This window comes from Thamnophis elegans, chromosome 4, assembly GCF_009769535.1.
Source record: "Thamnophis elegans isolate rThaEle1 chromosome 4, rThaEle1.pri, whole genome shotgun sequence".
NCBI lineage: Eukaryota > Metazoa > Chordata > Lepidosauria > Squamata > Colubridae > Thamnophis > Thamnophis elegans.
The window spans coordinates 131075715-131099063 of NC_045544.1; the positions used below are offsets into that span (position 1 = coordinate 131075715).

Consider the following 23349-nt stretch of genomic DNA (forward strand, 5'->3'; position numbering starts at 1 on the left):
TTACAATATCGAAACATTATTTGCATATTATTCCCAACAGAGTTTGCCTGCAATACAGGTAGTCCTCGACTTACTACCACAATTTATGCTGTTCAGTGAGAAATGTGTTGAGTTTGTCCCATTTTATGACATTTCTTGCCACAATTGTTAAGCGAATCACTGCAGCTGATAAGTTAGTAGCCTGGTTATTAAGTGAATCTGGCTTTCCCATTGACTTTGTATGCCAGAAGGTCATGAAAGGGGGTCAAATGACCCCGGGACACTGCAACGGTCGTAAGTATGAGCCAGTTGCCAAGCATCTGAAGTTTGATCACATGCAAAGGTCGTAACTGAAAAAAATGGTCAGAAGTCACTTTTTTCAGTGACACTGTAACTTTGAACAGTCACTAAATGAACTGCTGTAAGTTGAGGACAACCTGTACTGCACATTCACCATGGAGCCACCAGGGCTCTGTTGTGATAATGTGGTGCCTTACCTAACAACCACAGTGACTCAATTAATGACTGTGGCAAAAGAGGTTGTAAAATCAGGTGAGGTCACCTGATGCCTCATTTAATGACTATGCTGCTTAACTATGAATTTCCCAGTCCCAATTGGGGCTGTGAGTCAAGGAATACCTACCGTATTTTTGGAGTATAAGATGCACCTTTTTCCCTCAAAAAAGAGGCTGAAAATCTGGGTGCGTCTTATACACTGAATACAGCATTTTTGCCTCCCGAAACACCGCCCCCTTCACCAAAATGGCCGTGCATAGCTTTTAGGAGGCTTCCAGAGTGCTCCTGGGGGCTGGGGAGGGCAGAAGTGAGGGGAAAACAGGCCGTTTTTGCTCAATTTTGCCCCTCAGCCCTAAAGACTATTCATGCCCTTTTTTGACAAAAAATGGGCCCGTTTTGCGAAAAACGGGCCATTTTATGCTTGTTTTTGCCCCCCCCCATCCCCCAGGAGCACTCTACAAGCCTCTTAAAGGCTATCATTCCCCTTTTTTTTTTTACAAAAAAAGGGCCCATTTTAGCGAAAAACAGGCCATTTTGGGGAGTTTTGCAGAGTGCAAAAACTTTTTTTTTAATTTGCCTCTTCAAAACCTTGATGCGTCTTATACTCCAGTGCGTCTTATACTCCGAAAAATATGGTACCTACCCACAAATTACTAACAAGGAATATCTACCTACCTACAAGCTAATGAGAAGAATCAAAAGCTCTTCCAAATATCTTTCAGCCTGTACTCTAATTACTTTCAAGAGGAACAGACATAGCTCTACATTCTTGGGCTGATTCCAATCAGCTCCTGGGCATTTACAGCGTAAAAACAACATATAATCCAAAATGCACAACACAGTAGCAAGATAGGAAACCTGGCTAACATGACAAACACCTACAAGGAAATCTACTGGTAGTCCTCAATTAAGGACTACAATGGAACCTGCCCATCACGATCTTAAGTTGTGAAGGTTGTTCACTGTTTTGATTTTACAACTTTTTTGCATCAATCATTAAACAACCGCCACAGTTATGGGACTACCGTAGTTGTTAAGTGACCACTGTAGTTATTATTACTACATTTGTACTGGAAGCACCCTACCAAGACACTTATGGGTTGAAAGATTTAGCCAGATATCACCACTGCCCAGGAGATGCATGGTTTAGATAATTTCTACCCATGCTGTTTTAATTACCATGGTCTGAAAACAGGCTTACAAATCATGGTCGGCGAACCATCATTGCCTATTTCTGTCACTGCCAAACAGCAGTTTTAAAAATTGGGGGTTAATTCAAAGCCCATAACGTTGAAAACTATGTGCTAAGAAGCTGCGCATAAAAACTATTAACACAGCACTCTGACTCAGATGCAGCATTTTGCAAAAAAACCAACAGCAGCCCTATCATCCTTCCAACCTATAAGCGAATGTTTCTCAACCTTGGCAACTTTAAGCTACATGGGTTTCAACTCTAGCATGTGTCTGGGGAATTCTGGGAGTTGAAGTCCATACAGCTTAAAGTTGCCAAGGTTGAGAATCACTGCTAAACAGGTACAGTATAAGACGCATCTTTTTCCCTCAAAAAAGAGCCTGAAAATCTGGGTGCGTCTTATACACTGAATGCAGCATTTTTTGCCTCCAGAAACCCCGCCTCTTCACCAAAATGGCCGTGCACAGCCTGTAGGAGGCTTTCAGAGTGCTCCTGGGGGCTGGGGAGGGCACAAATGAGCAGAAAGCGTACCGTTTTTTGCTCAATTTCCCCCTCCCAAGCCCCCAGGAGCACTCTACAAGCCTCCTAAAGGCTATGCATGCCCTTTTTTTGACAAAATATGGGCACGTTTTCATGAAAAACGGGTCATTTTGGGAATGCAAGAACTTTTTTTAAAAAATTGCTTCTTCAAAACCTTGGTGCGTCTTATACTCCAAAAAATACAGGTAGTTCTCAATTTATGACCGATGGCTTAACAACTCTTTGACTGTCCACATTTACAGTGGCCACAGAATGAGTGCTTTACAAACTGTAAACACCCCCTGGTATTGTAAATGGGCACACGGCCCCTCCGCCAGGGGTGGGTCCAAGCCGGCATTACTGTCGGTTCGCTCGTGTGTGTGCTGGATGCGCGTTGTGTGTGCATTCGCAGTTCAATAGAAATTGTTCTGTGCATGTGCAGAACACCAAAAGAAGATGGCGGCGGCGACTACGGCGACCGGGAAACCAGTTCGAAGGCGTGGCCAGCCTGGGTTGCTGCCGGTTCTGCGACCTAGGCCAGCATACCACTACTGGTTCAGCCGAACCAAACCGGTAGGAGCCACCACTGCCCTCCGCCATGGTCATGTGATCACAGCCAGTTAGCAACTGGTCACCTTCAAAACCAGTTGTGGCATGCTGTGGTCAAGTGATCATGTTTCTTGTTGGTTTCTGGCAAAACTGTCCATTCAAATGCATGGATTCATACTTACAACTGTGCCACTTCTGCTCATGTGGCTGCCTTGACTTACAACCATAACGACTTATGACCAGATTTCTGGTCCCAATTGAAGTCATAAATCGAGGGTTACCTGTTAATCATTCAAGGTGGCTTCCCCCTTCAAATAAACACCACTGATGACCCAATGAAAAACAATGAAAAAAATAATGCCATCCATGGAACAACAGCTGAACAAGAAGGTCTTGACATCAGGGGTGGGATTCAAAAATTTTAGCAACCGATTTTCTGCCCGGTTGCTGGATGGGCGTGGCCTACTCGGCCTCCTGAGTATGGGGAAGGGGCATTTTTGCCCTCCCCAGGCTTCAGAAGCTTTTCTTGAGCCTCCAGGAGGGTGAAAATGGCCTCCCCCAGGCACCTGAGGTCCTCTGAAGGCTGGAAATGGGCCCATTTCCAGACTTCCAGGAGGCCCGTTTTTCAGTCCCCCAGGCTCCGGGGGCTTTCCTCGACTGTCTGGGAGGACAAAAATGGCCTCCCCCGGGCTCTGGGGGCCTTCCGGAGGTCATAAACAAGCTCATTTCCAGGCTTCTGGAACTTCCAGAATTTTCGTTCTCTCAGAGACTCCACATGGGCCCTGCACTTACCTGGCATCCAAAACGGGCCACGTGGAGACTCCTGGGAGGGCTGGGGCAGGGTGGGCGTGGCAGCCAGTCCTTGTAACTACCGGTTCTGCGAACCAGATGTAAAATTAGCATCTGGTTTGCCTGAACCTATCCGAACCGGCTGAATCCCACCCCTGCTTGACACCTTTCCTGAGATTCGGAAGTGAATATTTCCCGGGGTCAGGAGTCAATGCAGAAGGCCTTTGTACGTACTTCTCTAATACCGATAGCAAGGAGAGGCTAGAAGCAGGAGGACACTTACTTCATAGCAGGAACTTCATCTATCCGATTGCCGAGCTGGGACTCGTGAGATTTGCTCCTCGTGAGAGTTGGGAAGTTGGGCAGCAGCTGGAAAACCTTTCGGCTGGGTGGAGGCGGAGTCCGTGGCGGCTTCCCTCTCTTGAGCTGAGGCGTGGTCGGTGGGGTAATGGCGGTACTGTGAGGAGTTCTGAGGTTCCGCCGCCCGCAGTGAGTGGGGAAAGTAAAGGATTCCAAGAGGCCATCCGCAAAGGTGGGGGGACCTTGACTCGTGGGCGCGTTGTCCGAAGAGGGGATGGTGGAGACCGAGACAGAACGAGGCTGTGGGCCATTGCCTTTCAAATGGGAAAGGTTGCCTTGTATCCATGAGAGTCCTGGAGGGCAGGGTGAAAGTTCAGAAGGGGGCATCAGACTGGTTTCTCGGCAAACGGGTGGATTCCACACCAGGCAGTCTCTGTACTCTCCACCTGCATGGAGATAGGAAGACACTGTTCAAAGAAAGCCGTACTTGGAACAATGAGGAGCACGTGGGACACCGCAGACTAAGGCAGTGTTTCTAAGAATCTTGGTGACTTCAAGATGTGCGCAACCAGCAAGCTTGTGTGGAGAAACATTGTGTAGCATGCTGTCTGGGGAAGCCTTAAGAGTTGAGGCCCACGCCTCTTGAAGTTGTCATGGTTGACAAAATCAGTGGACCACACACAAATAGCAATAGCAGTTAGACTTATATACCGCTTCTTAGGGCTTTCAGCCCTCTCTAAGCAGTTTACAGAGTCAGCATATTGCCCCCAACAACAATCCGGGTCCTCATTTTACCCACCTCGGAAGGATGGAAGGCTGAGTCAACCCTGAGCCGGTGAGATTTGAACAGCCGAACTGCTGAACTGCAGTCAGCTGAAGTAGCCTGCAGTGCTGCATTTAACCACTGCGCCACGTCGGCTCTTAACAGTGTTAATACACAAAAAAAGGATAAAGTGGTATTATAAAGTCACTTTATAATGACTCGGTAAGGCCAAATATGGAATATAAGATCCAATTTGAATTGCCCCGATATAAAAAAGATGTGGAGACTCTAGAAAGAGTGCACGGAACAGCAACAAAAATGATTAGGGGGCTGAAGGCATATAAAAAATGCGTGGGGGGGGAGGGGTGGATCAGGTTGCCTCCAGAAGTTTTGAGTGCTCCATCACTGGAGGTTTTTAAGAAGAGACTAGACCAGGGATGGCTAACCATGTTTTCCTCGGGTGCCAAAAGCAAGCATGTGTGCGCTATTGCGCATGCAATAGCAATAGCAATAGCAGTTAGACTTATATACCGCTTCATAGGGCTTTCAGACCTCTCTAAGCGGTTTACAAAGTCAGCATATTGCCCCCAACAATCCGGGTCCTCATTTTACCCACCTCGGAAGGATGGAAGACTGAGTCAACCCTTAGCCATGCACCCATGCCCACAACCATGATGCAATGCCCCTCCCATGTGTCCCACCTCCATGCACATTTGCATGTGACCCCCCTATTCCCCTCACTCCCCACCCATGTGTATGTGATCCCCCCCACATGGTCGCCTCGCACATGCGCGCGCAACCCCCTCCCCTTTTGGACTTACATCCCAAAACAGCGCCGAGAGAGGGGAAAAGCCTCCCATTCCAAAACAGCACTGGGGGGGTGGAGGAAAGCCTCCCATCCCAAAAGAGCGCTGAGATAGGGAAAAAGCCTCCCATCGCAAAACAGCTGAGGGGGGAGGAAAGCCTCGCGTCTCAAAACAGCGCTGGAGGGGGGAATCTCCTGAGATCTGGGAAGGCACGGGGTGCAGAAAGTGAGGAGAAAAGTACGTGCGCGCGTCTCCCATCTGCAAGGCAAACCCGAAAATCAGCTGGCCAGTGGGAGGTGCGTGTACTGGGCAACAGCTCGTGTGCCCACAGAGAGGCACAAGTGGCACGCATGCTATAGATTCGCCATTGACTAGACAGTCAATTCTCTGAAATGGTATAGGGCAGTGATGGTGAACCTATGGCACACTGCGGGGGGGCATTTGTCAGGGCACGTGAGGCGCTGCCCTGTCAGCTGGCCAGCGCGCATGCGTGCGCTGGCCAGCTGAGTTCACCCTTTTTAAAAGCCATTTTTCGCTCTCCCCAGGCTCCAGAGGCTATATAGGAGCCTGGGGAGGGCGAAAAGAGCCCCCCACCCCACCCCGAGGCCCTCCGGAGGCTTCATGAGCTTCCCTGAAGCCTCCAGAGCGCTAAAAAACGGCCCTACAGGCAAACTGGAAGTTCGGGAACGGACTTCCGGTTTGCTTGGAGAATCGTTTTGACTGCTCCAGAAGCTTCAGGGAAGCCTCCTGAAGGTCCCGGAAGCCTTCGGAGGGTGTCCGGGGGTGAGAAGGCTGTTTTCACCCTCCCCAGGCTCCTATAAAGCCTCTGGAGCCCTGGGAGGGCAAAAAAAGCATGCAAAAAATGGGGAGGAGAGCCTGTAGTGCGCACATGTGCATTAATGGGGTCGGGCATTGCATTATGGATGTGGCATGCCCGCACGCCACCCCCCTGCGCTCCCCCCACTTATGGCACGTGAGCCAAAAAAGGTTCGCCATCGCTGATATAGGGTCTCTTCCTTGAACAGGGGGTTGGACTAGAAAACTCCAAGTTCCCTTCCAGCTCTATTCTGATTCAAGTGTGTCATGGGCTGTGGGAATAAAGAAAACAGGGGGAAAAGCCACAGCCGTGATAACATTCTGAGAAGAGACGCTCACAGTAGGAACGGGCGGAAACAGCGTTACAGAAAGGAACACCCTAGTTCTCTGGAAAGGAGAGGCAAGAACTATTTCCAGACTTACATGATTCTGTTACTATCACCCACTCATGGTTTCAATAGAAAAGAGCATTTGTAGCTCAGGGCTGAACTGTGGTGTCCTTGATGCTCTCTGAGCTTGGTTGATTGCTTGCAGACGTTACCCAACTAGGCAATATTCTAAAGGTAAAGTTAAAGGTTCCTCTCGCACATATGTGCTAGTCGTTCCCTACTCTAGGGGGCAGTGCTCATCTCCATTTCAAAGCTGAAGAGCCAGCGCTGTCCGAAGACGTCTCTGTGGTCATGTGGCTGGCATGACTAAATGCCGAAGGCGTACTGAGCACTGTTACCTTCCCACCAAAGGTGGTCCCTATTTTTCTACTTGCATTTTTTACATGCTTTCGAACTGCTAGGTTGGCAGAAGCTGGGACAAGTAACGGGGGCTCATTCCATTACGTGGCGCCAGGAATTTGAATCGCCGAACTGCTGACCTTTCCGATCGACAGCTCAGTGTCTTAGCCGCTGAGCCACACGTCACCAAGTTACTTAATAATACTTGCTTAATACTGCCTTAATTGGGTAATATTCTAACCAAGAAAACTACCGAGATGAACACTCAAGTAAAAAACAATATGTTAATTGAGAAACTACCTAGGAGAACAGGAGGACAAGCAGCTGTATACAAACAGGGAGCAAATTCCACCCTCCCTCTCCATGATGATGTTACCGAGCTGGGTCACGAAACGTCTGCACGCAAACAACCGAACTAGGAGAGCACTTCACCGACATACACAGGATTGCTTCGTCAATCAGTAAAAGCACTTCATGTTTCGATTCCAAATTAAACAAATTTCAAGTGGGCATGGCTGGGGAATTCTGGGAGTTGAAATCCACACATCTTAAAAGTCACCAAGGTTGAGAAATACTGCTTTAATGCCTGCTGTAATAGCTGAAGGCATGAACAGAGCCTTAAAAATAGAAGGGGTGAATCTTCTGTTGTTTTGCAAAGAATCGTATTCCTGGGTGGGGGGCTGGGGGGAGGGATAGTCCAACTAGGCTGCATGGAGATTGTGTGAGAGATTCTGAACCCAAAGCATAAAGTAGGGGGCAGGAAACCCAAAATTTTTTAAAAAGAACATTCAGTCTCACTTCCCTTGAATTTAAATTAAGCGTGATTAACTGGATTATTTTCACAATCCATTGATTTTAATACATTCTCCTCCTCCCAGGTCAAATATTTTGATTCGATATTAGCTTTGGAACTTAGGAAGTTGCCCCCAAGACTTTTTCACAAACTACCTTGAAACTCACTCCTAGTGATTGGACAACCTAGAACTACGCTGCCTACGGTCTGACCTGAGAATAGTACAAAAAATTGTCTGCTATAATGTCCTATCTGACAATGACTGCTCCAGCTTCAACCACAATAATACACGGGCAAAACCATAGATACAAAGTCAAAGCATGAAAATATTGCTTGCAGAAAATTGCAGAAAATGTAACTTCAGCAAGAGTGGTCAATGCCAGGAATGCTCTACCCGACTCCCTTGTTACATCCTTAAATCCCCAAAACTTTAACCTTAAACTGTCTACCGTGGACCTCACCCCATTCCTAAGAGGTCTGTAGGGGGGGGGCGTGCATAAGCGCAGCATCATGCCTATCGTTCCTGTCCTACTATTCCCATCTATTTGTACTCATTTCTTATGTATATACCAGAGGTGGGTTCCTACTGGTTTGGAGTGGTTCGGCCAAATCAGTAGTGGTTTGGCGGCCTGGGTTGCTGAAACCAGCAGTGACCTAGGCCTGCCACGCCCCCAAAACAGGTTCTCATACGGTGCCGCCATCTTGATTTTGGTTCTGCGCATGCGCAGAACAATTTTCATTGCACACATTTAATTTTTTTTCTTTTTAACTTTTGTGCATGCACAGACCTATTTTTGTGCAAATGCGCCCGAGCGCACCGAACCGGCAGTAATGCCGGCAGCAACCCACCCCTGGTATATACGTATACCCGCTTAAACTTATATGCTTATATGTTATATTCATACTTATGCTTGTTTTCTGTTTATTCATGCTTGACAAGCCAAGATAGATAAATAAAAATTAAAATAAAATAAATGAATAAAAACAGTGTCAACTCAGGTTAGGCCTTAACTCTTCCACCCCACACCTTTCTAAGGTCTAACCTATCCATGTGCCAAAAACAACAAGAATCCCAAAACAAAACAAAACAACAGAATAAGAGTTGGAATGGGCTTTGGAGGTCTTCTAGTCCAGCTCAGGCAGAAAATCCTATATACCATTTCAGACCAGTGGATGTCCACTCTCTTCTTAAAATCCTCGAGTGTTGGAGCACCCACCACTTCTGGAGGCAAGTCACAACCCATGGTGCTCGCCTGCTCCCGTTTTTCTGCACTTCCCTCTTCCCTCTGAGTTAGCCCCCATCTCCCATCTGAACCCTTCCTTCCCCCATCCTCATTCTCTTCGCCTCCCGCCCTCAAAATCCCACTGGTGCCCAGGAGTTTCTGTTTTACCCATCCGCGTTGCTTTCCTCAAGACGGTGAGGGCTCCGTTCAGCCGGGAACACTCTTCCGGGCTGGCCCCGTATCTCTTCATCGTGTCTTTGACTTTCAAGTCGTTCATCTCCAAGAAGGCATCGAGCGTGAGGTCCTCTGGAATCCTCTGCAGAAAAGAGAGATGGGGGGGGGAGGGAGGGAGAGGTTTTCAGAAGAGGGTCGGCTTCCTTCTCCCCACCCGCGGGAAAGTTTTCAGAGATTAAGTTTGAGGGTTGCTCTCTGCAGTATTTGGAGACTGAGTGAGTCACCCCTTTGTGGCGAGCAGAGGATGAAGGGTTTCTCCAGGGTCAAAACCGAGACCTCCGCACACAATGCATTCAAAGCATCGCAGCAGCTGCTTTGGCTCGTAATCCTTCCTGCATTTCTCTCTCTCTCTCTGTCTCTCTCTCTCTCTCTTTAAAACAAGAATCAAGGAAGAAGACATGGCTTTTGCTGCTCAATGGTCCAGTCACGGCGGGCTTTCGGGCAGTGACGAAGCAGAAGCGGGAAAGGCTGGCTGAGGTTCATGCACCATCAACCCTACACGCTTCCCCCCCCCCTTACAAGCAAAAGAGCGACATTGTGCGCTGACCTTTGCCGGAATCGCAACGTTGTCAAAACTTTCCACCCAGCATCGCAAATAGCTAGGCGAGCCTGTTAAAGCCAGCTTGCAGGAGCGCATGCCAACGCTTTTAAAGAGGCTTGGGGCATGCCTGGCTGGATGGCATGGGTGTTGTGCTCCAACGCAGCTGAAAGGGAACAAAATTAGGGGGAGCAGATTTCAATCGGCCCAATAAAGCTGGAGAGGGAGGGGACTTTCAGTACATCTAGGACGGAAGCTGGGAGAGAGGGATTGATTTCCACCCTCCCGAAATCAAAATAATAATAATAATTGGAATATCTGCAGGAAATATCAATTTGCCTGTAGGCAAGTGCTGGGAGAGAACACAACCTAGGCAACGTAACAGAAAATATAGAAGCTTAAATGCTTGGCAGCTTTAGAACATAGCTGTTCTATGCTCCACCCAACACCCCAAGATTTAACAATTGTCGATAAGATTGGGGGGGGCGGGGATCTGCACAGTGGATATTGTGATACCCGGAGAGATCAGAAAGATAATAACAATTCTAATAGGTGTCTTGGATGCAATTCAAAAAACATCCGCAGCACCACTTGAATACCATCTGTATTGACAAAATCGCCCTCAATTGTAAAAGGCAGCTGTACTTGGAACGGTTTACATCCTGTGACAAGAAGATGTCATAAACACCATCAAACATCAACATCTGCCTATCTTGGGTTCTTGGGAAGGACTCAATAGGTAGACAAAAATGCCATACATCTGGTTGTGTGACAAACCATAATTATAGGGTAACCTATGGTTAGGTTGGCAGTCAAAAACTGGGGGGAGACGTAATAATTCAAGTCCAAGGACCTAAGAATTATTGGTAGCATCTGAGGATATATAGGCAGTTCCAAGCAAGCTGGTGGTTTTTTTTTAAAAAAAAAATAGAACATTCAGTTCCATCATATTTAAAGAGTCCAAATATCAAGAGAGTTCTATAGATATTGCTCCAAAAACTCCAATCATGATTAGTATAACAGCAAATTTCTTTTTCTATAAGCATTTGACTTTGATTTGCAAGTCATGGTATTTTGTTTTTGTTTTGTTTTTTTGGATTGCTTTTCCTAAGTCTTAGCAACAAAGAATCAAACTTTCTTGTTTTCAAAGATTGTTATATCAGACATGTTAAGAAAATTATTAATAATTATGATTATCACTTACGTCGGATCTGACTCCCAATAATTCTAATGCTAGAGGCTAACATGAAAATTAAATAGATTTATTTGAAGCTGGCTTTTAAACATAATTCAAATCAATGCATTTAATAAGATGACTCTCTGAAAGCAGGCAAATATTATTGTTTAATGGTCTCTCCTTTGGCCCATTATAATTACAATTTCATAAGGGCCCTGGGAAGTCTTGAGCCGTTTCAGCTTCAGATGCATTTCTTAGCACTAAATGCCTATGGAAATTCTCAGTCATCCAAGTCATGGTTGTCCCAAAGGTGCTTTTTCAAAAGCCCATTGGACTTTGTTTTTTTCCTTGAAGATGTTTTGCTTCTCATCCAAGAAGCTTCTTCAGGTTCTTCAGAACTGAAGTTCTCCAGAACTGAAGAAGCTTCTTGGATGAGGAGCAAAATGTCTTCAAGAATAAGAAAAAAACAACAGCCTTTTGAAAAAGCATCTTTGCTGTGCAGAGATGAACAGATTGACCTTGAATATAAAGGATAAAGAGGAATCCGTGTACTTCAAGACATGGGGAAGATGTTATGAATGGTTAGAGAAAGACATGGAACCCAGACGATACGCCATCAAGCAGAAAAGGGGAGGGAAGAGGGGGGAAGAAAATAATAATATATGTATATAAAGTAAAATACAAAGGGGGAAAACACAATCAGGATAGATGTGAGAAGGAAAGGGAATAAAAAATGATGTTCAACTATTTTTGGGTCTGTGGAAATACCACCCCAAGAAAATAAAAATTAAGAGCTGGAAGTGACACCTACAACAATAGAAAAAAGGAAGGAAGAGAGGAGGAGAGGAGATGAGAGGAAGAGGAGGGAAGGAAGATAGAGACAAGGAGAAGAAGATGGAAGGGAGAAGGAGAGAAGGCAGGAAGGGGAAGAGAAAGAGAGGAGTAAGGGAGAGGAAAGGGAAGAAGGAAGGGAAAGGAGAGAGGAAGGAAGGAAATAGAGAAGGGAAGGAGGGAGAAAAGAAAGTGAAAAGAAAGTGGTGTCAAAACAGGCGAGGGATGGTAAACAAAGCAACCCAAGTGGTATATTATAACCCTGTAAATGGAATGATAAACGTATAAGAATGATGAATGTAAAAGAAGACGAATAACTGTGAGTGTATACCTATAATTGTATATAGAGAACAAAAAATTAAAAAAAAATCCCCAAAAAGAAAAAAGAAAAAGGCACCTTTGGGACAATCTTAGCTCCACGTTATTATTCTCTCCAACTCAAGAACTGATCTGTGAGAGGGAGAGAAAGTCTTTGCGTAGGCCAACTACCTAACCAGCTCATAAGTCCAAAGTACAGAAGAGATCCAAAGGGAGAGCATCCAGATTCGTGACTCCGTCTCCCAAGCACCGAGCTGCATCAGCTGTCAAAACACAGGCTTTGCCTTAATACATGAAAGCCTATGGCGGGAGCCTAGAAAGGAAAAGGGCCGTGTGCAGCCCAAAAGCATGCCAGGGAGGGTTAGATAACCGAGAGCAGGCCGAGATCCAAGTCACGAAGCCAAGGAGTTGCAGCGTGCGCGAGAAATCTGTTCTAACACCAGATGATGCAAGAACATGGCTTAATGTGTACTGTACTTTCACAAAACAACAGCTTTGAGCCTCCAGAAGGGTGGGCTCCCCCTCCCCTTTTCTTCCCTCTCTTCCCCAGAACAAATAACCAAAAAAAAAAAAAAAAAAAAAGGCAGAAGCATAGAACTGGAATTACCCACCGTGAGCAACATCAATGCTCAAAAGCCGTGTTTCTCAACCCTAGCCACTTTTAAGATGTGTGGACTTCAACTCCCAGAATTCCCCAGCCAGCATTCTGGGTTAAGAAACGTTGGCTTATAGCCGTGATGGCGAACCTATGGCACGCATGCCGGAAGTGGCACGCAGAGCCATCTCTCCGGGCACGCAAGCCATCGCCCGTTGCTCTTCCGGGGGCAAGGTGGCGGTAGCAGTTCTCGCGCTGCTGCTTCCAGTTGGGATGCTGGAAGAGGAGGAGCCGCTGTCGGGGAGGCGAGCTGCCCCAGGAGGGCTGGAGGAGAGCCCAGCTCCTCACACATGGAGACGCCGTTGAGGGCCCGGCTAGCTGGCGGGGGAGTGGCTGCAGGAGCCGGCCCGTTGCTGCTGCCCCTTGCCCCGCGGCTACTGCTACTCTTCTGGGACAACGGGGTTGCACAGGAGCTGAGTCCGCACAGGAGGAACATCTGTCCGGTGCCAGGGTAAGAGGCGCGTTGGCCGAGAAGCAGTCAGGCTCTGGAGGGAGGGGAGGGGCTGCGCTGGCTTCTTCTCGGTGGTGGGGTGTGCTTCACTGACACTCTTCCAGTTTCTGGCGTGTCAATGGTGGGATTCAAATAATTTAACAACTGGTTCTCTGCCTTAATGACCAGCTGGGTAAGCATGGCTCGATGGTCATGTGACTGATTGGGTGTGGTCAACTCAACGTCACTCATGTCGATGGGCGCTTCACCTTAGCTCTTACAATGTAATAAGAGGCAGTTTCTGTATGCAGGGCAATAAAGATTAGGCTAGAAACACCACCAGAATGTTTCCTTCCTTCCTTCCTTACAGGTTTAGCCCTGTAAAGTGGGGGGAAAAAACAAAAGATTTCTTCCAACAACCGGTTCTCCAAACTTCTTAGAAAGTTAACAACCGGTTCTCCCGAATAGGTGTGAGCTGGCTGAATCCCACCACTGTGGCGTGTGCATGCATGCCAAAAACCAGGTGGCATGTGTGTGCTGGAATCCAAAAGATGTGTGTGCCGGGAGGCTGCTCTTCTTGTTTCCAGCACATGGACATTTGTGCGCTCCCGTTTCGGTGCCAAAAAGGTTCGCCAATACTTGCTTATTGGATGGAAGAATCATCAGAACCAGTGAAGGTTATGACAGATGCCCCAACAGGTATTTATGGCCTTGGTCCAAGTTCCCCTGGTCATGTGACTGCATTGTGGGCACTTGGTATTTACAGCTTGTGTGCAGCATCCAGCAATCACCTGACTGTGGTTTATGTATTTCTGTATTTCCTTGTTTTCCACAAAAATATACCCTAACAAACCATGGCTTTGCTAAATGAGCATGGATTCATTGAACCACCATAGAGTTGCTAATGGCCACCACTTTTAAACAAGGTCATAAAATCAGGCCCGTCCCATGATGAAACGCTTTATCACCCTGGTGGCTTAGGATTGTAATGATTAGGCTCCACGATGGTTGTATGTCGAGGACTACTTTACAATAGCGTGAAGTCAGGAAAAAAACATAACTCGGGTTATCCCCTCATCAAGCGTTACATCTTTTGGAAATATAGGTGTTCATCTGTATCTTGGCTGGCTAGTTTAATGCTCAGCGTAGGGCGATCCCTGAAAATGGGTTATGGGTTGAGTACTCAGGTTAAGTAAGGTTGCTTGGAGGACAACAGACACACCCCATTATTTGCTTAAGGCATCCATCCTGAATAATTCAGAATAAGAACTGGAAGGGACCTTGAAGGTCTTCTAGTCCAACCCGCTGCTCAAGCAGGAGAGCCTGTATCATTTCAGATAAGTGGCTGTCCTGCGTGTTCTTAAAAACCTCCAGTGATGAAGCACCCACAACTTCTGAAGGCAAAGCTCTTCCACTGGTTAATTGTTCTCACTGTTATGAAGTTTCTCCTCAATTCCAGACTGCTTCTCTCCTTGCTTACTTTCCATCCATTGTTTCTTTTCCTGCCATCTGATGCATTGGAAAATAAGTTGACCCCACATTTTTTGGGGCAGCCCCTCAAATACTGGAATACTGCTATCATGTCACCCCATGTCCTGTGGAGTAGAGCGGCACCGTCTTCCCACCCAGCCAGAAGATGGATTTCCCCCTCTTGTCAACCTGATGCAATCATGTGTAAGAAGTACCAGTTTCCAGCTATCAAGGGCAAACTGCAACAGAGCTCTTGAAGTGGTTTGAAAGTGGCACTTGAAAAAAATCTTGCTTTGCCACAAGCACATATGTATCTAGGCCAGCTAAAAGAGCACCATGCAGGCAGCACCCACAGAGAAAAGGTGACCTCCCTTGAAGAGGGATTCAAAGAATATCAAAAGGAAATTTTAAAAGCTCTAACGGCAGAAAGTGGAGAGGAACTAAAGAGCCTCTCGAGGCGGGTGAAGAGGGAGAGTTCAAAAGTTGGCTTGAAACTCAACATTGAGAAAACTAAGACCAGGGCATCCGGCCCTCTTAATTCCTGGCAAATAGATGGGGAAGAAATGGAGGTAGTGACAGATTTTATTTTCCTGGGCTCCAAGGTCACTGCAGATGGGAATTGCAGCCAAGAAATTAAAATATTCTTGTTCATGGGGAGGAAAGGAATGTCATACCTAGACAACATACTAAAAAGCAGACACCTCACCCTGCCGACAAAAGTGCATATAGTCAGGCTATGATTTCCCAGTTGCAATGGATGGCTGTGAAAGTTGGACCATATGAAAGGCTGAGCTCCACAGAACTGAGGCCTTTGAACTCTGGTGCTGGAGAAGACACCTGTGAGTCCCTTGGACTGCAAGGTGATCCAACCAGTCAGTCCTAGAGGAGATCAACCGTGACTGCTCTTTAGAAGGCCAGATCCTGAAGAGGAAATTCAAATACTTTGGCCACCTAATGAGAAGGAAGGACACCTAATGAGAAGAGCCGAATGCTGGGAAGGATTGAGGGAAAAAGAAGAAGGGGACGGCAGAGAATGAGGTGGCTGGATGGAGTCACTGAAGCAGTCGATGTGAGCTTAAATGGACTCTAGAGGATGGTAGAGGACAGGAAGGCCTGGAGGAATGTTGTCTATGGGGTCGTGATGGGTCGGACACGACTCTGCAACTAACAACAGAAGAATATTAAAAGGAGTGGCATGGTTGCATTTTTATCACCAGAGCAAAGTATACCCTTGAAAGTTGGCTGGTAGAAATCCAGGCACAGTGGAGTACTGAAAGGGTGCACAGACTGAAAAACAGATTGGAAGAATTGACAAAACAGTTTATCTGCCTCTCCCATAAACATACTCTTATTTATTTACCTGATGAAGCAGGTTGAGTTAAGAAACAGTAACTGTGCCCAAAGTCACCCCATTAGGGACATGCAAAACATTTCACTACAAAACATTTGCAGCCCAAGACTTTGCTAAACTTCTTGGGTTTGAAGTTTTTGTGCTTGAAACACGTCACTTTGTGGTCTTAAACTTGTAGCAGGTGGGTTTGTTTTATGAATTTGGGGTTACTGCCCATCATTTCCATGGCTGAAAGTAGATGTGACTTTGACTTTGTCTGCCCTAATACATCACTAAGTGTTGAATACCGCTGCAGAATAATATGCCCTATCTCCCTATTCCTCTCTTTGGTGATCTCCAAAAGCTAAGCAGAGAGGAACCGGGTTAGTTTCTGGATGGGAGACCACCAAAACATCTCCAGGCACTTGTGAGCCGAGGTGGCACAGTGGTTAGAATGCAGTACTGCAACCACTTCAGCTGACTGCTATCTGCAGTTCAGCGGTTCAAATCTCACCGGCTCAAGGTTGACTCAGCCTTCCATCCTTCCGAGGTGGGTGAAATGAGGACCCAGACTGTGGGGGCAATATGCTGACTCTGTAAACCGCTTAGAGAGGGCTGAAAGCCCTATAAAGCGGTATATAAGTCTAACTGCTATTGCTATTGCTATCAATGTTTCTTAAACTTGGCAACTCTTCAGATATGTTAACTTCAAATCCCAGAATTCCCAGGCCAGTCATATATCAAAACCACAGCAAATGACTTCCATTTTATGGCCAAGAAAAGTATATGGACAAGACCATGAAAACATCAGCAGCTAAGCTCAACTCAAAGAGGACTTGATAGATGACATCGGATGACAGTTACACCCATTGTAAACTATACAATTAGCTGTCAATCAATGAAATTAAAAAGTGGCACGAGGCTGGAAAAGTCATGAGTAAGGAGAATGGGGGGAGAGGGAGGAAGAAGAAGGAGAAGGAGAAGGAGAAGGAGAAGGAGAAGGAGAAGAAGAAGAAGAAGAAGAAGAAGTAGCAGCGAAAAAAGGTCATGTCACTATTTTCAGCCCCATTGTAACTTTGATCACTAAATGAACTGTTGTTAAGTCGAGGATTACTTGTATTAAGTTTGTTTGCCACATGGAGTTGTTTATAAAAATAATAAAAGCAGGATATAAATCAAATAAATAAAAAATGGAGCGAGAAACCGCACCACCAAACTAAAATCAGGGATTGAAAAATCACTAAAATTGTTTTTAAAAATGTTTAGACAAGATTAAAAATAAAACACAATTACAGAAAAATATCAACATTTATTTTGGGTAGGAGATTACCATGAAAACAATCATTTTGTTTAGCCAGAGAACATGTTCTAAATCTCCTCAATTGTCATTTTCCTGAAGTGCTGGACAATTCCTGCCTTTACCAGCTTAATGTGTTTTTCCGGAAACTGAGAAAAATGTAATGCAAACATCTGGAACATTCCAGTTCAAGGAACATTGATTAGTCTGTTCATTAACATAATTATGCATGCTGAAAAAACTGGCAATCTCTGCATTTCATGTGCTATCTTCGCACATAATCGGTTGCCAGAACTGGATCCTGGAACATGTTGTTAATGTTTGCCAATGGACTGGGCTTGCACCCAGAATCTTAAAAAGATCTGCTGTCAGTTTGCAGAGGAGGTTGGGAGTACAGTAAGAACCCATGAGAATAGTTGATTTTAGAATAGAATAGAATAATAGAGTTGGAGGGGACCTTGGAGGTCTTCTAGTCCAACCCCCTGCTCAGGCAGGAAACCCTACCCCATTTCACACAAATGGTTATCCAACATCTTTTTAAAAACTTCCAGTGCTGGAGTATTCACAAATTCTGGAGGCAAGTTGTTCCACTGATTAATTGTTCTCACTATCAGGAAATTTCTCCTTAGTTCTAGTTGCTTCTCACTTGATTAGTTTCCACCTATTGCTTCTTGTTCTACCCTCAGGTGCTTTGGAGAATAGCTTGACTCCTCTTTGTGGCAGCCCCTGAGATATTGGAAGACTGCTATCATGTCTCCCCTAGTCCTTCTTTTCATTACACTAGACATATCCAGATCCTGCAACCGTTCTTCATGTTTTAGCCTCCAGTCCCTTAATCATCTTTGTTGCTCTTCTCTGCATTCTTTCTAGAGTCTCAGCATTTTTTTTACATGGTGACCAAAATTGGATGCAGTATTCCAAGTGTGGCCTTACCAAGGCATTATAAAGTGGTATTAACACTTCACGTGATGTTGATTCTATCCCTCTATTTATGCAACCTAGAACTGTGTTGGCCTTTTTGGCAGCTGCTGCACACTGCTGGCTCATATTTAAATGGTTGTCCACTAGGACTCCAAGATCCCTCTCACACTTACTACTCACTCCTGCCTCTATACTTATTAAAAGCTTTTAATGTGCATCTTTTTGTTTCGGAAACAACAAGTCAGCCAACACTGCCAGCCCAGATCTAGGATCTAAGAGCCATGGTGGCACAGTGGTAAGAATGCAGTACTGCAGGGTACGGCAATTTGGCAGTTCAAATCTCACCAGGCTCAAGGTTGACTCAGCCTCCCATCCTTTCAAGGTGGATAAAATGAGGACCCAGATTGTTGGGGACAAGAGCCTGATTCTGTAAACAAACTTAGAGAGGGCTGTAAAGCACTGTGAAGCGGTATATAAGTTTAAGTGCTATTGCTATTGGTAGCTTGTTAGTGTCCCTGGTGAAAATCTCCTGTTGCTGTTGTTTGGTCTAACGTCGTGATTTAATAGGGATATACAGCATGGGTCATAATAATGAATTTTGTGTGTGTGTGTAAAATGTAAAAAAAAAAGTTTGATTGAACTGCTGGGGCTTCTGAGCAACCCAGAAAGAATCTTGTTCCTTAATCAACACTAGGCTGGATCCTTACTGAGAAATGCATAAAGAATTTTGCAATGGCTGCTTAAGTATCAAAGGTCAGAATTCAGGCGAAGCAGAACCCAGGACACCTGTCAGCCCAAGAGGAATGCATCCTTCACAGACACACAAACACACACAAGTGCAATATTCTAGCTCAAGCAAGCTATTATTAGCAAACAAGATCAGTGCCAACTTTGGGAGATGCATAGAAGCCTCGTACGTATTAAGCCTTGTGCCTGGGCTGGGCTGCCCCAGTTAGTAGCTGGGGTAAGCCCAGAGAGGAGAATAGGATAGGATAGGACACACCATCTTGAAGGTCTTCTAGTCCAACCCCCTGCTTACCCTACACCACTTCAGACAAATGGTTGGCCAACATCTTAAAAACGTCCAGTGTTTGAGCATTCACAAATTCTGAAGGCAAGTTGTTCCACTGATTAATTGTTCTTACTGTCAGGAAATTTCTCCTCAGTTCTAGGTTGCTTCTCTCCTTGATTAGTTTCCACCCATGGCTTCTTGTTCTGCCCTCAGGTGCTTTGGAGAATAGCTTGACTCCCTCTTCTTTGTGGCAACCCCTGAGATATTGGAATACTGCTATCATGTCTCCCCTAGTCCTTCTTTTCATTAAACTAGACATACCCAGTTCCTGCAACTGTTCTTCATATGTTTTAGCCTCTGGTCCCCTAATCATCTTTGTTGCTCTTCTCTGCACTCTTTCTAGAGTCTCACCATCTTTTTTTACATTGTGGTGACCAAAAATGGATGCCTGAAAAGAGGTCTGAAATCATCTCGCACAAATATGTCCCCTGAATCTAGAAAGATAGCATGTGAAGGACAGAGAGCAATTCTGGCAAAGACTTAATCCTTGATGTTTACTTTGCTAAGTGATTCCAAATGGAGGCTGGTTGGCTTAGAAAACTCCTAAGCTAAGAAAACCTACATTGAGAACCCTTGTAAATTAAGGAAGGAGAAAAATTCAAATGGGTAGCAAGCGGGATACTTGATTTTCTAAATTCAAGACTGCTGTTTCGGCCCCTTCCTTTTTTTAAATTCAGTAGGTCATTCAAATCAAAAGTTCCCCTCCTGTCCAAGCCACCCAAGTTTCATCACAGGAATTTTAGAACATCAGAATGGAAAGTAAGGGAAAGATTTAAACACAGCCAATGTGATTATATTTAGATTATATTTCCTAGGGACTTTAATCTGGCAGGCTGACCGGGGAATTCTGGGAACTGAAGTCCATGCAGCTTAAAATTGCCGAGACTGAAATATACACGTGGCCTGATGAATTTACCATGTAAGTGTAAATCTATAATGCCGAAGTAAAATCCCACACAGGGAATCATTAGCAATAGATCTACCAATATCAAATTGCCACTATAAGACAGTGCGTCCATGTTTGAAAAGTTCTATAAAGTTTAACTCAATGTATCTCAAAAAGAATTTGATGTGAGTTTCAAAAGAAAGAGAAATTGGGTAAGGACTTCAGCAAAAACTGCATTTTTATAACCTGAAGGATATTTTAATACCTTTAACTGGAATCCACAGTCTAGTTTCTAGCACCTGGACTTTCTACAGTCAATTCTGGATATATTATCTTTATAAATTACTTAAAGGAGAGAATAGAAGAGACACTCGCGAAACGTATGGATAACACAAAGCTGGAGGGTTTCCTAGCAGCTCAAAACACAGCCACAAATTTCAAAATAATCTTGAGAGGCTTTGGGCCCTATCCAACACAACAAGATTCAGTGTTGAGAAATACAAGATCCTGCATTAAGTCAGGAAAAACCAGATGCACAGGTAACAAGTTAGGCGGTAGCTAACTTAGTATAAAGAATCTGAGTATCTTGGTAGATCTTGGGTTAAGCACGAGCCAGCAATGTGCAACAGCTGCCAAAAGAGCCAATGCAGTTTTGGGCTAAGTCAACGGAGATACTGTATAATGTCAAGATCACGGGAAGTTTTAATATCACTCTGTGCTGGAGCACTGCCCAGTTGTGGTCACCAACACAAAGAGGATGCTGAGGAACAGGAAATAGTGCAGACAAGACTGAAAAAGATCATAAGAGGCTAAGAGGTCGAATCCTATGAAGAGCTATTGAAGGTAAACAGAAAGCCAAGGGGAGACATGGTAGCAATCTTCTAATGTTTGAAGGGTGCCACAGGGAAGAGGGTGTGGATTTATTTTCCAGTGCTCCCTAGGATAAGACAAAAACCAGTGGGAAGAAGTTTTTCAGAGAGAGAGAGAGCCAAACCTGAAATAAAGAGGAATTTCCTGATTGTGAGAGCTACTAAGGTGTGAAATAGATTGTCTTCTCCACCACTTGAGGGTTTCAAACAAAGGTTAGAGAGCCACTTGTCTGAAACATGTTTTTCAACCTCAGCAATTTTAAGACGTACCATATATAGCTGTAATGGAGAACCTATGGCACAGGTGGCACGCAGCACCCTCTCTGTGGGCATGCGAGCTGTCGCCCCAGTTTAGCTCTGCCACACATGCGTGTGCACCACCCACCGGCCAGCTGGTCATTGAGTCTCTGCCGCGCATGTGTGTGGGGGTGCCTGCGGGGGGTCACATGCCCATGTGCAGGGGGTGGGGTGGTTGAGCATGCATGCACAGGCAGGCACATGTGCATGCACGGGATGCATGTGGAGGGTTGCGCACACATGTGCTGGGCAAGCGCTTATTGCATTGGGGGGATTCGCACACATACGTGCAGATTTGGGCACTCCGTCTGGAAAAGGTTAGTCATCACTGGTATAGACGGTAGATTTCAACTCCTAGAATTCCCCAGTCAGCACTGGTTGGGCCAATTTTGGAAGCTGAAGTTCATGCAGTTTAAAGTTGTATAGGTTGAGAAATATCTGTGAAGGATCCACCTTGGGCAGCAGGTTAGACTACAAGACCATTAATGTTTTTTTCCCAGATTCTGTTATCTTAACCATTATGCCAAATTTGCTTTAGGTAAGAAATTTTAACTTTCTTCTTTAATCTATGCAGAAAAAGGAAAATTCAAGTCTTGAGTTTGGTTTGTGTCTTTAAAATAAAACGTAAAATTGAGCTGGCTAATTTGGGAAATTCTGTGTAAACCACTACAAGTAATCCTCAATTTATGACCCTGATGGGAGCTTGGCCATCACAATTGTAAGTCATGATGGTCGTAAATTGAGTCACTCAAATCATGAGTGAGTGCTTTGCAGCAGTCATTAAGTGAACACCACAATAGTTAAGTAAAGCAATGCTTGCTATAGGCTAGTTTTGCCAAACACCTTGAGCCAATGGCAGTTTTCAGCAAAACTGTTATAAAATGCAGCCATGTGACTGTGGGATGCTGCAAACAGCCATCAGCTGTTTTATGTAAAGTTACATAAAGCTGTAATTTCAAACAGTCACAAAGCAACCAGTCATAAATCAAAGATTCCCTGTAGTCAACACAAATGGATTTGCCCAGCCAGCTAGGAAAAAATGGGACTGATTGGTTTCTGGAATCGTATGCCAACACAGCCATTATCCACCCTTACAATTTCTTAGACTTGTGTTTGTCTAGTAGAGCAGAGCACGCTAGCACTGAAACTTTTTAAAAAGAAAGTACAAAAGGACAAACCTATCTAAAAATGAAACTTTGTACTTGAAGAGGTTTTCCTGCTTCAGAATAGAGAGGATTGCTTGCAGTTGCCTAACTGTACAAGCAAATTTACAATAAGGGTGTCCCTAAGCTTCATATCCTAGGAGCAAAAACCAGTACAAATCATGTGTTTCCTGTAAAACTGATGGATTGGTTCCCTTCTATCAACAATTCAGAATTTACTGGCTAAAAAAAAAAAAAAACCCATGATATAAATCAGTGTTTCTCAACCTTTGCTGGCTGGGGAATTCTGGGAATTGGAGTCCACACATCTTAAAAGTCGCCAAGGTTGAAAAACACTTCTGTAAATAAAGCAAGATCGAAACTTCACTTCTCAAAACTTAACAAGAAGGCAACTGGAAGGAAAATGGAATGAGAAAAACATTTCCAAACCAACGTGGAACACTGAAGTCTAAAAGCAGCTTATCAGAGAAGGGGTGTGTGTGTGTGTGTGTGTGTGTGTGTGTGTGTGTGTGTGTGTGTGTGTGTTAGGATGGTTCTTCAATTACTATGAAATTGAAGCAGGGGGATAGAATCAAGATCATGTGAAGTGTCAATACCACTGTATATAATGCCTTCGTAAGGCCCCTTGGACTATTGCGTCCAGTTTTAATAACCCCGGTGTAAAAAAGATGTTGAGACTCTAGAAAGAATGCAGAGAAGAGCCACAAAGATGATTAGGGGACTGGAGGCTAAAACATATGAAGAACGGTTGAAGGAACTGGGTATGTCTAGTCTTATGAAAAGAAGGACTAGGGGTGACATGATAGCAGTCTTCCAATATCTCAGGGGCTGCCACAAAGAAGAGGGAATCAAGCTATTCTCCAAGGCACCTGAAAGCAGGACAAGAAG

General features: G+C 45.1%; 1 protein-coding gene across 2 annotated transcripts in view; it reads right to left on the reverse strand.

Moving 5' to 3' along the window:
- The window catches only part of LOC116508320 (kinase suppressor of Ras 1-like), a 181301-nt gene that overhangs the window by 56348 nt on the left and 101604 nt on the right, over positions 1 to 23349 (reverse strand). For both annotated transcript variants that reach the window (XM_032216890.1, XM_032216889.1), the window contains exons 3-4: positions 9142 to 9289; positions 3828 to 4290 (exon numbers count right to left, since the gene is read on the reverse strand). In XM_032216890.1, coding sequence (XP_032072781.1) covers positions 3828 to 4290; positions 9142 to 9289 — 611 coding nt within the window. The remainder of the gene's footprint in view (positions 1 to 3827; positions 4291 to 9141; positions 9290 to 23349) is intronic.